Raw genomic sequence first — 19,191 nt, 5'->3', positions numbered from 1 at the left:
GCAACCATTCAAGAAGCCAAAACCCAGTTTGCCAGCATATCACCGAGGCAAAGGGTTACTTCTGGTCCCCTCTGCCAGAAGCTTCTTGGGTTCCACCTTGCTGCAAATCCCTGGGAGAAAGGCTGTGCAGCCCACCTGCGCTGAGCAGAAGAGGCAGATGAGAGCATCAATGGTCTAGATAACCACCAGCTGCACTTCCCCTCATCCTGGCTCACTAATTCTGCCAGCTCCTGTGACAGCAATACCACGAGCAGCAGCCTTGTGGTTTCAGTCTGATCTGCCTCCTGTTGCCCCCAATGGACACCAAACAGCCAGAGCAAAGGAAACAAATCTGTCTGGGTTCTCCTGGGTGTGCCCCAGAAAAGAAAAGCCCTGCCTTAACTCTGGTCCCCTCTGTGGAGCGACTGAGCACTGCTGCTAGGGCACCAGCCTGCACATCAGCTGCGTGCTGATGCAAGCAGCTGAGGGACTGGACTTCCAGTGCACAGAGACAAAGGCAACCACCTGCGGAAAGTCTGCAGTGTTGAATTCTGCTGTTCTGCAGGGACTGTGAAAGCCTCCTTGGTTTCACAGCAGTCCAAAGAGACCCCTGTAGGACACTCTCTCCTGACTTCCCCATGCCCTGAATCAGTCCCCTAATGAACCAGTCTCTTAAACCCCTAAATTCCTCCTGAAGAGAGTGAAAACCAGATCATGAGAAGGATGTGACATCACATCAGCTGGTAAGATGCTGCCTCTCAAAGGTCTTCTAAGCCTGATGCATGGGTAGTCTGTGCAATATGGACAAGCCAGATGGGAGAAAATGACTAAGCCAACTCCCTGATCCCTGGGTCCAGCACATCCAGGATGGCATCTTTGTGGCCATGTGGCCACAGCAAAGACTTGAGTCCCTCTGGTGCTGCTGAAGGGAAAGAGAAGGAGGGAAAAGAGATGCCAGATCCACTTGTCTGATGGAAGAAATATGGGGACACCACTGCTCTGGGGAATGGAGACATTACACGAGACTGTGCGTAATAACTACCTTCCCTTGGATGCTCACATGTCCCTTTGTAAGAATGAAAGACAGCAAATAAGGTGCCTGTTTGCAAAATGGGAACAGAAACTCACACTTAAAGGAGTATCCACAGGAAAATCAGTCTTAATTAACCATATTTTATGGATTGCTTTGGAGAAAAAATGAAGGATGGCGGTAATTTTAAGCATGACATTGATTTTGGCAAGGTAATTCAGTACTGAAAATAACGTGTGAAAAACCATTTGTTTATGAAAGAAGACCTGCACACCACAAGTTTGGAGGAATTTGAAGCTCTGTGACAGATCAAGTCAAGAACAAATACGCTCCAGTAACATGCCCACCATATGAAAATAAAAGCACAAACTAAAAAGAAACCCTAATGTCAACAGTCTAAATTTAGATGCAGCGGAAATGCAACTCTGTTGACTTTGGAAGCGCTACACATTTATCTGTGTCCCGATTTGGCCTTCTGGGATTAAACAAATGATCCTTTTGTTTGCCTTCATCCTTTTCATTTTCAAGGTATGTGGATAAATACTTAAATTCATAACACTTAAAAATAGCTCTGACTGGACTCTTGCAGCTTAAAAGGAAAAACAGTGAAACATATAAAAAACTGCAAATACATCTTGCATTAGGATTTTAATGCTTCCAAGTGACCAACCTTGCAAAACTGTGCAAAGTAGAAAATGTGTCTAACCTTTTAACCCTTTTGTGTCCTTGTTAAGCAGTAAGCAAAGGGCTAGATTTTTCAATTCCTATGAAAAGATCACCAATATAAACATCACTTATTATCTGAAACCTGCTGTTCTGCTCTACAGGAAACAGTTTAATCTGCAAGCCTCAGAATAAGAATCAATTCTCAGAAATGTGGCAAAGAATTTCAGCTGTCTATTAAATTGCTCAGGTTGAGATCTAAATTCTGGTATCCCTCATCTTGGTGTAAAACCAGAGCAACTTATCTGCAAACAACAAAATTATTCTGCATATTACACCCATGTACGAAAGCTAGTTTCTGGTCTCTTTTCTCATTAGTGGGCATCTTCTGACTTGCATTGAGTTTTCCAAAATAAGCCAGATGTCTTTTTTTTTTCTTTTTTTTTCTTTGGCTGAACTTGCTCTAACACTACCATAAAATCACAAGGAGTTTCACTTGAAAAGTGGAGTCAAAGCCAGTAGGGAACCCTGTGCTATTTGCATTAATTATAATAGATTAAAAGGTAATGAGCAGATTAAAAACAGATTTGCCACACTGTGAAGCATTCAAATAAAGGTAAAGACAATCTAAAGCCGATGAGGATATTTTTGAAAACTGCACTGAGACAGTTACATATATATATAAATTCCTCTTGATTAGGCACGATGACCAGCGTGTGTGTGCTAACTGGAAGGAAGACAACACTGTACCTTTCAGAGTCTCCTGCAAAGTCTGTGCAAAGGTTGCTAGTTTGTGGCTGTCATGGTTCTTCCCTGTGTTCTCCCCTGCTGTGGATGCCAAGGCCAGGTGAAGGTTAACCAGTGTCAGATCATTCATCCCAAACTGCGGGAGCAAGGAGGGAAATCAATACAGGGCAAGAAAGGTCACCAAGCAATTCACCTATTCCACATACTTCCAGCACTAAATCCTGGTGACTAGGACCCACTTCGCTCCACATACAGTGTATTTTGTTTTGTCTTGGTGTTTTGGGAAGACAGGGAACACATTTTGCACCTCTTCTTGCAACAGCCTAATACCCTTACAGTTCTGGGGAAACTGATTTTCATAAGCACACAGCTTCTTTCCACAGCAGTTGCAGTGAGAATCTGACTGCAAAACCACTAATAAGCTACAAATAATGTTGTCATTGTTACATGGACTAATTACTACTCTCCTACGATTGGCCTTGGCCTGTCACAGAGATCAGCCATGAAATGTAATGCACCTTGAAATGGGCGGTTGGCTCCCTGCAATCTTCTTCTTACTTTCTGGGACTCACTTCATTGCATGGCACAAGTAATACTTACTCCTAATTTAACTTGTCTATATTTATTAGAAACTTCTCTGAAAGCATTACCAGAGATGTCAAATTCACCAAACTGGAACTCTCCACCACAGCCTGTATGGAGAAAGGGGTTGTACATTCACTCAAGCATATGCAGAACAGCTTGGAAAGAGTCAGTTTCCAAAATGCTTTCTTGTACATGGGTGCAGCCTAGTGAAGAAGCCTTAAAATGGAAACTCTACGCTATGTCAGTGATGTAAGAGATCAGCCCCGAGCCTCTCAGGAGCACAAAACCTTCTGTAAACATCCATTCTGCCTACACTCACCCCATCTCCACCCCTGATATATGGCACTGACCAGAACCACGGAGCTGTGATTGCCTGCTGCTGGATACTCACTCACCTCTCCAAAAGCCAGGGAAGGTGACAGGTGACTGCTGTCACTCTATCAGACTGCAGACACTACTGAAGATCCACCCCCCCCACACACATACCTAAATGCTCCCTTGCAGCATGGCTCTCTCCCACAGTAGCAGGGGGAAGGAATGATCCTGGTGATCCACCTTACCTATCAAGGCCCACTAAGCACTTTATTTTAATCAAGCCATGACAGAGTGTTGATCTGATGAAATGGATTAGTCTTGTGCAAGTTTTTATCTATTAGTAGACTGTGCCTCTTTCCAACTTCTTGTCCTTTTTTTTTTTTTTTTTTAAATAAAAGCTCATCTCTGCAAGGGTCTGTTGGCACAAATGAGTTACCTTGAAACGTGCAAGATACGGGTGAGGATACGAATGCTTCCCATTGCCATTAGTCTGTACATTCTCCTGAGAAGAGGCATCTTTCAGCTCAATGCCAGCTGTCGTATCCCAGAGGAACCCAGAGTATTCAACTCCCTGCAATTAAAACAAGAGAACAGGAAAAAAAAAAAAAAAGATGGTAAAAACAAAATGTTCTGCCCAAATGCAGTCTCCTAGATGAAACTTTCACCCAAATGTCTCAGTACTTCAGTGTCACTGTTGGTACTGGAGTGGTGTACATCACTCCCAAAATACGCAGAGGTGGGAAAAAGTTTCTATCCTGGCCTGGCACCTGCTGAGGGTAGGAAGTCTACCTTGCTGTGCACAGGTGTAAGGGAGAAACAGCACCCTAGATTACCCGTAGGAGATAACAAGAACTGGCGGAAAAGCTCCTGTGTTTTGCCCTGGCCAAAACCCCCAGGAGGTGTGGGAGGAACAGGCAGCCCCAATGGCTTCACTGAAAGCCGAGCACACCGAGTTGAAATGCACATTGCTTTGCCACTTGCACTTGCATGCTGGCTATCAGACACCCAGGCAACCTGAGCACTGCGTGCCCCAGCCAACAATTTAATAAGCTGCTTTATCTTATACAGGTAGAGCGCATTCAGGACTGCTGCAGCAGCAAGAGATAAAGGTGCAGCCTCCTGTGTGCATGTATGGACTGATACATGTCTTTCATTTCCTGCTGTTTCTGGCAAGGAATCTGATTCTTCTCAGTGTGGTCAATAATAAGATAGCTTGTTGCCCATCAGAAAATAAGGATATTTTTTTTGCCTAACCCTGAGCAGGAGCCTATGTCCCCAGCATCCCTTCTCTGCCAGTGGCAGACATTTACAAGCAGAGCATAAGGGAAGCTGGGGTGTGCAGAGGCTGGTGTTTGCCCTGACAGGCTCTTCCCAGCACTGGCACACTGCTGCAAGCCATCTTTTTCCGTTCCTTCTCTCCACACCATATGCGATCTTGCAGACTTCTGTCGTGCACGAGCTAAAAATATCCAGGCTCGTTCAGCCTCTTGGCACGACATCTGGTCTAGACCTCTCAGCCCTGTCAATCTTCTCTCTCTCTTTTGTAGCTCAAGTGCTTCATGTTCAGTTCTCCACTCCTTTCATCCCGGCGTCTATCATCCTTCATGCTTTTTTAGACTACTTGGGACCGTGGCATTCCCAGCTGCACTCATTACACCAGCAGCAGTATCTAATTCAAAGTCTGTCAAGCCTCCCCTCTCATCGCACAGACAGGATTTGCCTTGGTATCATTCAAACCTGTTTCTCTTAGTGAATCATAGTTAAATTCATCTCAAGGAAACGTCTTCCATTTCAGTTGCAAAAAAACAAGTATTATATGCTCTGCTGTCTTCCACTGAGCCTTGAAAGAAAGTATTAAGGTTGGCTAAAATCCTTCTGTAGCCCATTTGGCCAGTTTTAGACTTGAAACTGGTGGAATAATTTTGTCAGTATTTTAATGTCTGAAAACCAAGTAGGCTACAAGAAAAGATGTAGAAGAATAAAACAGATGTCAGCAGCCCCCCTCTATTCCCTAGCTCCAGATTTTCATTCAACCCAGTGGCCAATATCAGTGTTTGGTAGAAGGCCAAATGACTGGGATGAGTGGGAGCACAAACCTATGCACCAACCACTATTTTGCCTTATTTAGCCCTGCAGAGTGTCTTGAGATCGCTCTGTGCCAAAGATGCTATACATTTGGAGTACCACTGCATTATTTCATTGCATTGTGTTTGTGTGCACAATGTTCAAACCTAATGAACCCATCAACTAACCTAAGGGGTAGAAAAGGCTTTTTGGCTTAGTGTAGGGTGCTGTAGCATAGCCAGACTTCCCTTCTGTAAAAGCACCTAAAAGGGAGAGTCAGTAAGTAACATTTTTATTCTTAGTTTGGCCACAGATTTCTCCCATAATCTGGGGAGTCCTTCATCCTTACATCCCTATCTGGATGAAATTGCTGATTTTCAATAGAGTCCAAGGCATATTTCAAAGATACTTGTATGGCACTTTAGGGAATGTGCACGATAAGCTCCTCTGCCAGACGAGGACGGCATGCTGAGCAGCTCCTCTGTAGGGTCTTCGTTTGTAAACTAGGAAAACTGGAAGCTCTTCCAAATTCCAGCCAGTGCTGTATAACAGAGCAAGCTCAGCTGACCAGCAGAAAAAAATCAGAAGTACTGCAGCATGTAAGGGGCAAAACAATGGGCTCCTTCCTTGTCCTACAGTGTAGCCTTTTTTCTGTATTTCTGTACTGTTTTTATCTGTCATACCTCCCCTAAACACATGGACACCTTCCTCCTTAAAAGTATGCCACGGACAGGGGAGAACAACTCTTCCAAATAATCAATAGCACAGTCAAACCGAATGCCATTTGAAGAGTCAGCTTTAAAAAAAAAAAGCTGCAAACCTTGCCAGAAGGATTTGCAAAATGTTTTGCCTTAAACAGATTAAGAATATGTCCTTGGTTAAAGGCAAAAAAAATTGAAGCAAAAGTTCAAACGTAGGGATTAATGTACCTTATGTAGCTGGCCTGAGGGTTTTTCGGAAACAACACCCTTCCAACATCCTCTAGGGCCCTTCCACTTGCGGATGTTTGGCAGCGTTGGCTGGTTCAGCTCCATACAAAACTAGAGAGAGAGAGAGAGAGAAAAAAAAAAAAAAGATAAGCTTCCTAGGGCTTTAAAAAAAACTGCAAAAAGCACGCAAAGAGGCATTGATAAGATATGCTGTGAAACACAGGCTATCGTCTCTACTGAAATGTTAAATGAAAGCCCACCTACAAATCTGAGGTCAAGGAAGCTGCAGCAGTTTATGCTAGCTACAAAATTTAAGCTCAAATTTTTCAGCAGCACAATAGCCTAGGCCAGCCCTGGAAGGGGAAGCCGGCTAACCCAGAAAGCACAAAAGCACACTGAGCAGACATGAGGAACACAAAACCTCTGCCCCCCGAAAGTTTGCGCAGGAGGTGGTCTGGGACCAGTCCCAGGGTCTCGTCACTATTTGGAGATTGGGTTAAAATGGCACAAACATGGCAAGCAGAACATATTCTAAAAGTGCCTAAGTTTCTCCCTTAGGCTCTTTTCCCACAAAGTGCCGCTGGGAGAGCAGCAGGGGGGCTGTCAGGGGCAGGAAGCCCCTATGTAGGAGGGCTGGCTGCTCTCCCCTCGGCCGTGGGGAAGAAGCCGAAGGAAGGGTGGAGGATAGACCCAACAGCCAGTACTCAGCTGACAAACTGATTTTGAGGGGTTACGGTTCAAAAGCTGTTTGTAAAGAAGCAATGAGTCGGTGTGGTGAAGTTGAGGAAGCTGAGAGCTCAGGCTAAGAAACCTCAAACAAGCCAATGTGCCCGAGGGCACGTTGCAGGTACTGCAAGGGGTGATAAATCAGAGGAAGGAGAACCTCAGTGCTACAGGGCGCATTTCAACATCTGCATTTCAATGGGCAAGTAATAAACTACCAGCATAAAACACATAGCAGACACAAACCCTGTAAACTACTGCAGGAGCTGTGCGTAACATTTCCAGCCTTTCCAGAGATGCTGGCAATAGAAATGCTGCTGCTTCACGTGGCATTTTGCAGCCATGCATATACAATATACATGCTGTAATACCACCATATGCACCATATGCAGCTGTATTGTGGTATGACAGATGCTTTATGGATGCCTGAGACTCCCTGTGCAGGAAGGGCTTGGCTGCACATTTTCACACATAGCAGATCTTTCTGGGGCTCCCCAGAGATGCTGATTGTCCTGGACATTGCTGTACAGCCACAGAACTTGGACACATTCACACTGCCAGGCATATGGTCAGAGCTATAAAGACTGTGCAGTAACATCCAACAGATCAAGGGTACTGGGACTGTGGACACCCTGGAAAAGACCCCACATCCACTTGGATAATAACAATTTAACAAATTTGGAGATAACAATTTCCAAAAATTTGGAAATAACAATTTAACAACAACAACAAAAAAGACTATGCCTTGGAAAACCTGGATCCCCTTTATGCAGATGCTATGAAATACTTTTTGCCAGGGGGTTCAGAATAAAGCTTAATAGGAGGAGTTTGAGCCCTCTGCAAAGCTACTGTCAGGTCAAGACAGACCCCAGCTGGATGCTGGCAGGGACACCAGGCATCAGCACACCCTGGCTGTGTAGAAGTGCATGCACACAGCAGCTGTGGCTTCGGGGAAAGAAGCTATTAAAAAGTAATCACTGTGAAACAGTAAGAGACTTTCAATGTGCATTTTCTTTCTTTCTTTTTTTTTTTCTTTCTTTAATTTATCTGACACTGGAAGAGCTGCACTGAAACAGAGGTTTTCGCAGTGAAAAAACATCTTCAGACAAAAGCTTGTAACCCAAATGTCAGCCCAACAGAAACAGCGATTTAACAAAGAAGGATTTCAAGGCACACAATAACCTCAGTGATGGTTCTCTGTGGTGGGTCATGCTTCTGGCCAAACACAGTTTGAACAGTTGTGGTGCAAATCTGCATGGATATAAACGTTTCTGATGTGGGTATCAGCAAAGGATGGGACAGCTGTTCTCCTTACTGGAACGGGGAATGGCTACCCCCTTTCCAACTTACCACTTGTTCTTATTCACATGTCTATTTCATCTTTTGTTTCAAAAAGAAAAATCAAAACCTGCTCTTTTACTAACTGCCTTGTCTGTAAGTTCAGCATCCTGGATGCTGAAGCTGTAAGCATTTACCTCTAAACTACACACAACCCAAAAAGCAATCTTTCTTGTCTTGGAAAGCCAAGAGGCATTCACACTCAAAAGAGAAAATGTCTGGCACATCCGTTAAGATCCTTTAAGAAACTTTTCTGAAATGTAGAGATTTGCTGGAACTTCTTATTCAAGATGCTGTGTGTACTGCATCACTGGTCGTTATATAGCTTCAAGTAGTGCTAGGGCTGTGCTGGTTTATTAAACAACGAGGCACACAGAGCATTTGCACAGCCTGAGAACAGAGCTCTGCTCTGGACTGAAGGCTAGGTGAAATCATAACACACACACATAGTAAGTCACAGCAGTAATAATTATCATTCCTGATGTTGTTCTGCTGCCTTTAAACTGCATGCATTTGCTGAATGAGTTTTCTAACATTTAAATAACATAAATCAGCAACCACGGGGAAAAAAAATGAAGTTAGGAGTTTTACTGTAAACCAACAAAAGAGTTAACTTATCTCCAGGTTGCAGCTGCCTAGTGGACAGCACAAAGGATATAGCAGGGCTGAATAAATACTACAGAAACCACCGCTTTATTAAAAAGAGCATCTGCAATCAACTAGTTTGAATATTTCCTCCAAATTGATTTCCTTAAGGCCCTGATTTAACTTTGCTCAAAGAAAAAGATGACAAATAAGATTATATGGTTTGTTCAGAAAAAGGCATCAGCCTGCTCTGGGTACAGTTTTAGCAACTGAGAGCATCCCCTACAGCAGCTGACTTTAATTTGTGCCCATTTTTCAGGGCTTACAGGCACACAGATTTTGAAGCTCTTGCAGAATACTTGCTTAGGTCACATTCTCTGCTGAACTGAGAAGGGCATTTCTTAAATCACATTGTTCTGCCAACAAAGCCCAAGAGCAAACACAATTACAGCTTCCCTTGTACAGTAAAAATCTACAGACAAGCTCATGGCCTACATTGGGCGTGAAAAAACACCCTTTCTTCTTTTGCAAAGTTAGATCTATATCAATCTTTCTGGGGAGCTTCTTCTCATGTGGTAAAGAAAAATCAAAATGAAAATCTCAGTCAGAACATTTTCCCCCAAAATCCTCATAAGGAATAAAGTTCTAGCTTTCTTTTTTCTTTTTTTTTTTTTTTTTCTAAAGAGCCTTTCAGATTGCAAGTTTCCTGAACAAAATCGTCTTTCTTTATTAAATCCTGTACATAACCAAGTCAAAACTCAAATAGATACTGCCATATCAACAGCACAAGGGCTGTTTTATACAGACTGTCCCTGTATCATACCTACATGTATGCCTTCATGGTCTCTCTTGCAGCTCAGTGCTAAGTGGTTTTGGATAAGCAGTGCATCCAGGGTGTGGGAATGCAGCAGCACACAGGCTCCAGTCACACTCTAGGTAAAAAGCTGTCTGCCCCTGAAAAGTGACCCCCTGTGACAGCCACCTGCCTGCTACCAGCATGTGAAATGCGAGGAGTCAAGAGCCACCACTCCCAGAACTGGGGCAAGCCCCACGGCCTCTGTTCGTCTTCAACCCATCATTCACCCACGAAGGGAGGATCCAAAGACGGAACTGCTCTGTTTCCCCTGATAAGGAGCCCATGCTGACTGCTCCTGGCCACTCCAGAAGCAGACAGGTACAGGAACGAGCTTACACCGGGCAGCTGGAAGAAGCTGAGGAAACACACATTAGAGTAGGAACAGGAGAGGGAAGGCACAGTGTCTTGGACAGGTTCAGGGTGCCCTGGGTAATCTTTACTTGCTTTTGAGGTGCTGTTTGTGCAGCCACTCCAAAATCAGGCAGAGTAGGCCCGACAGGCACAACACCACTCCATGCACACAGCTTGCCCCATCAGGTGTAACTCCTACAGTTCAAGGGCTGGGGACCACACTGAGATGGGGACCTCCTTTGAGGTGAGCATCCTTTGCCTGAAAAGAGGACGCACTCACTACTCCTTTACACACTTAGGAGATCAAAGTGACCCAGGAAAACAATGCCTTAGGGCTTAATAAGGCTAGATGTAATTGTGCATTTCTTATCAGCCTCGTCTGTAGATATTTTAATTTCAGACCTGCAGTCAGAGCACAGGCTGTAAAGAGAGTGAGGCAAGAAGGAACTGTAAGGAGGAGCTTCCAGTGTGAGCCTGTTATTGTGGCACAGTACGCCTTGTCTCAGAGCAGTAATCATCGCCTGAACTTTAGAAAGGCACTCAGGGCAATTAAATGTTCATTTTGTTTAATTACCACAGATGCTTTCAGGCCAAAAGGGCACTGCATTAAATGTAAATAACAACTTACTTCTTCAAAGCAAAGATGATTTTAGTTCCTCTTAAGAAAGGGGAGAGAAGAGAGCTTAGGGAATAAACATGCTATTTCTGAATGTTAAATATGCACAGTTCCTTTATTTTTAACAGGCACTAGGGGGAGCAACTTTAATGAGTACAGGAGATGCGTATGAAACTTCTATCAGTTCCTTACCGTTTCACATATGTTAAGAGATGGCACATTAGTAAAGATTTGACATCTCCGTGGTGAAAGAGACTTGGAGTATGAGTTGTGAAGAGCACAGGAGCTGGTAATAGCTGAAAAGGAGACTTTCATCATCCGCAAAAACAACAACAAAAAATGTATAACAATTAGGTCAAAATTCACCACCTTTTTCAAAGCCACCCTACCCCCTCCAAACCTGATTCCTCTGGCAATAAAACTCCCATCCTGAAGCATGATCTAAAATATTCCAGATAGAAGATGTAACAAAACTGACAATGGCTTCACGAGACCATCTGGCGCTAGCACTATTAATCCATCCTTCAATATATATTTCTTCTGCTCCATCACTGGGTACTCCGTAACATACAAATGTTCCTAGAATTAAATGCACGCTACCCTTTATTTTCTTTATAAATACAAGAGTGGACTGTACTTCTATTTCCAACTCAAAATGCAGACTTGAGAACCTGCAAACCTTACCCAATCAACCATCTACAGGACACAGCTACAGCTGGTGCTCCCTAATCGAGCCTGACCCAGAAAGCTGGGAGCAGAAACACTGAGAACATTTTTGAAACCAACACCTTCAGTTTTCACATAAAGCACCCTGATGTGACATTGATGCTCCTGAAGAAACAGAGTGTTTTGTTAGATCACGTTTGAGATGAGGAAGAAGCAGAATTAGCTGGGGGAGATCTTTGTGGTGGTTGTATTTTCCTGGACTCACTACAGAGGCTGGGGTAAGAAAACAGGTTAGGGCTGCAAGAGAAAAGCACTTGGCATCCACATCCCCGCAGGCAGGAGCAGCTAAGCAAAGGGACACAGAGGAACATCAGTTGTGTATGGGTTCTTGAATAACCAAACATAACTGCAGAGAAGGAAGTGTTATTACGGCTATAGCCTAAAACAGAATCAACACTGGATCCTATTTCCTACTGACAGTAGCATAGTCTCTTGCTTGTTTGCCTTTCCCTGAAGTGTATCCATATCCTGTTTGCAGAGGTAGCCAAAAATTCTGGACACAAACAACAAGTAGATGAACACAAACACTGGCATGGGGGATGCACTTGCAGGTGAACCACATAAATAGTGCAGAGGAAGTAGAGGTGGTCCTGTGTTAAGCTATAATGTTGTATACATGCCCATTCAATTAGTCCCTTCCAGGAAGACATCATGAAGCATTTCATAATATTTATTGATTGTGTTCTTTGAGTATTGACATTACATAAAGGTAAATAAAACTTGGCAGGCGGAAGACAGCTAGACCGATAATTATTAGTGTTTCCAAAGGAGAACAAAACTCCACATGCAACAAGATCTCAGACATATCAATACATTTCCTGTTGGAGAAGATTTCTCTTTCTCCCTCTTGAGAATAATTCTACAATGAAGATGTTAGTGAAGAAATATTTTTTTAGAAGTGTGGTTTACAGAAGCCAAGTTACAAAGTTTAGGAGAAAAATTCTGTGATGGAAGTAAAGATAAGGAACAAATCTACTGAAAATGTCACAGAGACAGGACTACTCTTGGCGAGGTTATCGAGCCGTCCTGCCATGTTAGCGTGCCCTGTTTGCTCTCTGTCATCGAGACCTGGGGCAACACCTTTCCATTCTCTATTTACTGGTTTGTCACTCTGGGAGCTAAAACAAAACATTGATGATTGAGTAAATCCTGTCATCCTCCACGCTCTGCACAAACATTATATCTAATGAATCCTTCAAATGGCTCCATAAACCCATCACAAGCAGCAAAACTGAGGCAGAGCCCTTCAGCACCAAGCATTCAGCCAAACCCCTAACCAGCACCTGGCTTCACACATAAAGCTGCACCTGCAGGCACAACCATCACCTCTTTTTGTTTGTGCAGACTGTGGGCACAGAAAGCTCATTTGTTGTGCCAACATGCACATACAAACATGGACATGTTGGTAAATATGAGAGCTCCCTCCAAACCACATATAATGGGAGTTTTTCATCAGCCAGTTTCCATCATCTGGCACCAGCTGTGCAGTCCATTCCCACTCTCCCAGTTAGGTACCCAGGGCTTCCTCTTTTGCAAAGGGGATGCCAGGGGCAAGCCAAGAGAAGACAATGAGTTCAGAAATGCAGGTTATACCTGTCCTTTTCCAGTCTCCTGGACACAGAGCACATGGTGGCAAGCAGATGACTTTTTCTGCTTGGGATCCCAAGTAGTGGCCCATCATAAGGGAGGCACCTTCGGCTTTTCCATCAGTTTGAGCATAGCTCAGTGGTGCCTGGAAAATGTGCTGCTGCTTAGACAGCAACCCGGTATTTCTGACAGACACCCATGAAGGAAGGATTTCCTTCTTCTGAGGATCAGATTCTTCACTTCCAAATGAGTGCTTCAAGCACCATGTCAAGGGCTGGAGAGCAAACGTCTACCAGCCTGCAGCCTTGCTGCCCAGCGAGGTGATTCATGTCCTGAACTCCAGGCTTTGCTGCAAAGACCGTTTCTAAGCTTAATACACAAGAAAGGAAACCTCCTGGATTGAACTCCTCGGAGGAGACAGGATGAGGAAGGCGCTTTTTCAAGCCAAGCTATGCGCAGGCACAGGCTAGAAACTGAAGTGCTGAGATTGGGGTCAGTCTGGGCATAACTCCCGTTATCAGAGGAACACTAGAGCAAAGCATTCAAGGACTCACAGTTTTTAAAACAAAACACGTCACCCTCACAACAGGTATCTGAGTCCCTTAAGGAATCTGGCCAATTTTTGAGTCAGCCCATGGATTTGAACCAAGCTGGAACACAAGGCTCTCTTCTGCAGCTGCTGTGTTACTCACCCATTGTAATTTGTGAATGTGCGGGAAATAATTATGCTGATAAACTTAACATTATCTCAATTATCAAAAGTGTGTAATGATTTGTTTCCATACATGAACCTGTTTGAACCAAAGCAGATTTTTTTTTAAGTTTTACAGGATCAGTTTTACAGGATCAGATACAGGTTTTACAGGATCAGTTGGGAAGTGGTAGGAACATAAGTTTGCACTCCCAAGTGATTTGTTTTCCTTTCTGAGCACTTATTTTGGAAAGAATCAACAATGAGTTTCTACACTGTCCTCCCAGATGAGCTCACCACAGTCACCCAACTGCTTATTATTTTGTAATACCTGAGAGGAAATTACATTCTTTATCTTTGACTATATGATTAAAAAAAGGATTGTAGCCCATAAAAACAGCTCTATGCTTGTCTTTTAATCATGGTGTTCCTGGGACAACAATTTAGATCATTCACTGGCACCTTCATCTAGCTTCATTCCGAACAAAAGTTACTATTTATATAAACAATGTCTTTTTATAGGGCTTGAAAAGGAAGACACGGAAACCTTTGGTGCAGAACAGTGAAACAACAACTGAAAGAAGATAACTATCATAACACACTTTAAGTGCCAGGGACTCTATTAAAAAATCACAGGATGCTCGACTACCTATTGTCAAAATGGGCTATGAAACATCTTTCAGCCAGGCTGCCATTTAATGGGAAACAGCCTTCATGTATTTGGTGGAAATATAGGCTGCCTTTTTGCTATGAAAGAGAACATCCATATTGGCCAACCTGTGCGTAGGAGCAGTTTTATGGGTTTTCAATTTCTCACATTTCCATTACAAGCTGAGCTTTTTCCTTGTACTTCATGGGAAAGACTCATTTTGCAGAAGACATTTCCCGCAGACTTCTTTGCCTACCCTTGAGCGCTTTTTTTAAAACATAATACTGGAATTGAGCCTCAAGAGCTTGTCAAGGATGGTCCATAAAGCCTTGCAATTCATTCAAATGAGTGTTTTAGTCTGCGTAAGTAGGCAGTATAATCATTAACAGCAATAATAGGAGCTAATATGGTATAAAGAAGAATAAAAAAGAAACCCTCATGATTACAAGCGTATCTTTTTCATCGAGCTGCTTTTACAAGAGATGAGTGGATGAGTTCAAGTGCTTTTCCTACATTGTTATAAAGCTGTCTGCTCAAGCAGTTGGCTGTGCTAAAATCATAGCCACAACACAGTTGAATTATTTACTTGTTACTACATTGCCTGCTGTAAACGTTCATTTGCTTTTTCACATTTCTTCCCCATCTCATTATTTCCAAATGAAGAAGACAAGTTTCATCTTGCCACCTCTTCAGCCATCAGAAAAAGCAGATGCACCTCTCAGGGAACACAGACGTATGCTTAGAAAAGTATTATTGACATTATTAAAGCACTGAGGGCTCAGACTTTTTTCTTTTTGGGGGGAGATACTATACGTGTACTATTACAGATAGTGCCTCAAGCAGTGACCAATATAGAGCTCCAAGTCTTCCACAAGGTAAGGTATTGTATGCTCAGCGAGAGCACACGTACTTCATTTTGTACCATCACAGCCACCACTTTGCAGGGCCACAGCTTGCCCAGTGAATGTTTGGAAAGCTAAACTGCATGCTCATTTGGATTAGATATAAGGCACCAGGTAACCAGAAGTCAGTAGCTTTCTGGGAACCCTTCTTTTATTTTTAGTTCCTTGGCTAAAAATAAAAATAGCCCCCCATTTAGTGAGCCAATGCTTTTGTCATGCAACGGGGAAGCTCCTATCAATTTCTGTGGCGTGGTGCAAGACCATAATACGTGACAAGGACCTTACTCATCCAGCACTCACCGGGTCTACATAAGTTGAAAATCAATTCATCAGAACCCAGCCCTTAACACAGAAGGCAAATAAAAAATCAGCCTATGAAACATGAGACCCAGGAGTGATAAGAACTGGTTTCTTGTTCACCAATTAAAAATAAACAAACCAAGCCAGAGAGCTATTTCCCATGATCTGAGTCTCCTTACCTGCACACTACCTTGAGCCAAAGGAAAGGAGTATGGGAAAAAATGTGCTAATACAAAGGAAGAACAAAACCAAAGGGGAATGGGGAAATCATACAGTTTTGAGGGTTATTAATCAAGGAAAGCTGCTTAAACACATAAGGTAATTAAATCTCACTCTACCACAATGGTAAAGTCTACTCATGTCCATAAGTGCAAGTAAAGTGTTGGGGTTTTTGTCTTTTTTTTTTGTCTTTTTTTTTTTTTTTCTTTTTTAAACTTCTGGGATGTAAGTAGAGATAAAGATGAACTGGACTGTGCTGATGTGTAGAATGAGAAGGAATAAAAACAGCATGTTATGAGAACTTCACTGACAAAAAGGAAAATCAAACGGCCCTCATTATTACAAGACCACAATTTGGACACCTCCTCTACAGAGACTTTCATCAAAAACTGTAATTCACAGGGCATTTTACTTCCACCCATTCTTTTCCTACTGTTAGAATACTGTTTTCCCCAGCTGATTTACATCTCTGTTTAGAGGAAGCATTCTTTCCCATGATAAGAATACAAAAACAAGGAAGAGAAGAGTAATGTAATATGACTCACAACCATTGTCAGTCTCAAATATCATTCCTTCAGGAATTACACTTCAGATTACACTACATTACAGGACACTGTGCCACCTTCTGTAAAGCTATTTATATCTGTCTTGTATCCTATTCCATTACTTCTTTCTTGGATGCTTATTATTAGAAGGATCTCTTACAGGCATTAGGACATGTAATCTCACTTTTTTTTTTTAAATCTCATACACTTTTTCTAAATTATTGTTCACACCTCTAGTCCTTAATGCAAAGAGTCTGATTTGACACTCACTCCCCTCTGAAACAGCACATTCTTTATTTAAAGGTTTGTGTGAGTAATAGATGGTCTGTCTTCTACCAGTAGCACCTTTTCAACCGAGTCCAGGAGACTGCCCTCAAGCCCTGACCAAAGCTCTGATCAAACAGATGCAATGCTCTCTGGCTCCCTGGAGGGAGTAAATGAATTACTTACTCCACATAAAAAAAAAAAAAAAAAAAAAAAAAAAAAAAAAAAAACATGATTTAGGCTGATATTACAAAACTTTTGCTGCCATGTCAATGTATTAAAAAGTAGGGGGAAGAAAAATGCAGACAAAAAGAACCTTCCTCAAAACTGCTGACTGCTCAAAACTAGTCCTGTTCTATGAACTGGCTTTGTCTTCTACCATTTTATAGAAGAAAGACATGACATGAAAAATCATTAGATTGACTCTTCACGTTACTTCTACCACCCACAAACTGAAGTTAAACACATGCTAGCATTTCTAAGTACACATTTTCTGTTTCTCCTTGGTCTGTAAGTATAGTTATGATTTCACTAATGGATAAGTTTAGCTTCTGTCCATGGACAGAATTAGATACCGCAAACAAACAAAAAAACAACAACAATAACAAAAAGCCGATTAATATAATGAGCAATCCCCATACCACTAGTTCCTAGAGACACACAGCCATGCTTTGGGGAAAACTAACAGTGCCCTCCTAAATGACATTTTAAGAGCAACCCATGTTCTCCATGGCTCCCAGTGATGTGTACAGCATTGTTTCATGAGAAAAAAGATGCGAAATGCAACTAGAGAAAAACATCCAACCAAGATCAAATAAACCAGCGGTGTAAGTAGGTTTGAGCCTGTGCTTCCTATGGTGCAGAACACATTTCATTTATACCCGTATGAAGTCTGGGTTGGGCTTATGCCCTCCCCAAGAATCATTCCAACAAAACCTATGGCTTCTGGCTCTAATCATGTGGAAGTGGTTCAATGACATAGGTACAACAACAGGTTACTTCCCTTTACCATGAAATTTCTGGACACAGGGGATGAAGGGTAAGTAAAAGACTGTGCCCTTGAGTATTATCTGCACTCGGATAAAGAAGCAAGAGAAAGGGAAGACAGAGATAGAGGTAGGATGTTGGAGAAAAGAGGGTAAGTAATAGAGAATAATGTGAGAAAATAATTAAAATAAACTCAGCCAGGCTCTCTGTTGGAATAATCTCCTTTTACTGGGAGCAGTCAATCACTGCCTCCTTGGTGGCTCCAGTGGAACAGGGCAGGAGTACCAACCTCAGCTGATGAATCATGAAGTTGAATTAGGCAAAGGGTACGCAGGGAGGCTTGGCACCACTTCTCTCTAGGAATGGGGAACAGAAAAATGAGGCAGCAAAAGGGCTGGAAAAGACTGAACAAAGGTCCTGAGTGAGTCAGCGGCAAGTCTCCTATAGGAGACTTTGGCGGCAGCTCCCAGGCTTGCACAGGCCAGAACCCAAGGCGTAATGTTTGCCTGCAAGGGCAGTATTTACTGCACAACCAACCACTCAGTGCATTTACCACGGTGATGGGCCAGATAAATGTCCTTGGGTGACCCGCTGCTCCATGTCAAGGCACATTATAGTGCCATTCCAACTGCCCTAGCAAGTGCGCACACAAACATATTTATATCTATGCAAGAAAAGCCATGTGCCCATGCTTGCCCATGCAAATGGAAAACAGGACCTCTCTTCCAAACACTGCAAAGCTCCTAGGGATAACCTTTCACAAATAAACAACCTGCCCTGCTCTGAGAGGGATTTTATAAAGAACAGAGATTACAATGGGTTTAATCACGATTAAACACTGATCTGGCTCAATCTACTCAAAAGCAGACAAAAGATAAATAAAAACTTCCAGCAGATGCATTTCATACTGGAAATTCTGGAACCTCAATTGACGTCATACTTTTTATGTTCAGATAATATCTGGAGGAAACAGTACACTGGATCAAGAAAACAAAAGCAAATTTCTAGTTAAAATTCTCCATGTGCTGTGTAGAAAGGCAAATGCGACATCAGGGAATGCTGTAGTGTTTTATAAACTCATTTTTCACAGTAGCTGAAATTCCTCTGCTAGAGCGATGCAACTGGAAAGAAACAAATTCTCCTTTTTGCCCCGATCTCTTGGGTCTTATCCTGTAAAAGTGGATGACATTACTCACTGTGTTCACCACTCAAAGGCATTTTGGTGATGTGACCAATAGCCCAGCTGAAGTGCACACAGCACTTACACACCAACACACACAGGAAAACAAGCAGAAGGAGTTGGAAGCCACAGTGCAATTAGAAAACTATGATCTAATTGCTATCATGGAAATGTGGTGGGACAAATCACACAGCTGGAACACTTGAATCGAGGGCTACAAGCTTTACAGAAGAGATAGGCAGGGAAGGAAGGGTGGGGGTGTTGCCCTCTGTGTTAAGACACGGATAGATTATGAAGAGCTGCCTCAGAAACAACCACTGCAGGATGAGAGCTCGTGGGTAGAAGTTAAGGCCGGAACAC

The 19,191-nt window shown here is 42.8% G+C and overlaps 1 protein-coding gene across 2 annotated transcripts in view; it reads right to left on the bottom strand.

Moving 5' to 3' along the window:
• Window positions 1-19,191, bottom strand: part of EEPD1 (endonuclease/exonuclease/phosphatase family domain containing 1) — a 61,711-nt gene that overhangs the window by 3,323 nt on the left and 39,197 nt on the right. For both annotated transcript variants that reach the window (XM_068670431.1, XM_068670433.1), the window contains 3 exons: window positions 6,313-6,423; window positions 3,756-3,890; window positions 2,423-2,555 (listed from right to left, as the gene is read on the bottom strand). In XM_068670431.1, the coding sequence (XP_068526532.1) occupies window positions 2,423-2,555; window positions 3,756-3,890; window positions 6,313-6,423 (379 nt within the window). The remainder of the gene's footprint in view (window positions 1-2,422; window positions 2,556-3,755; window positions 3,891-6,312; window positions 6,424-19,191) is intronic.

This window comes from Anas acuta, chromosome 2, assembly GCF_963932015.1.
Source record: "Anas acuta chromosome 2, bAnaAcu1.1, whole genome shotgun sequence".
NCBI classification, from domain to species: Eukaryota; Metazoa; Chordata; class Aves; order Anseriformes; family Anatidae; genus Anas; species Anas acuta.
This window is presented reverse-complemented; position numbering and strand designations above follow the sequence as displayed.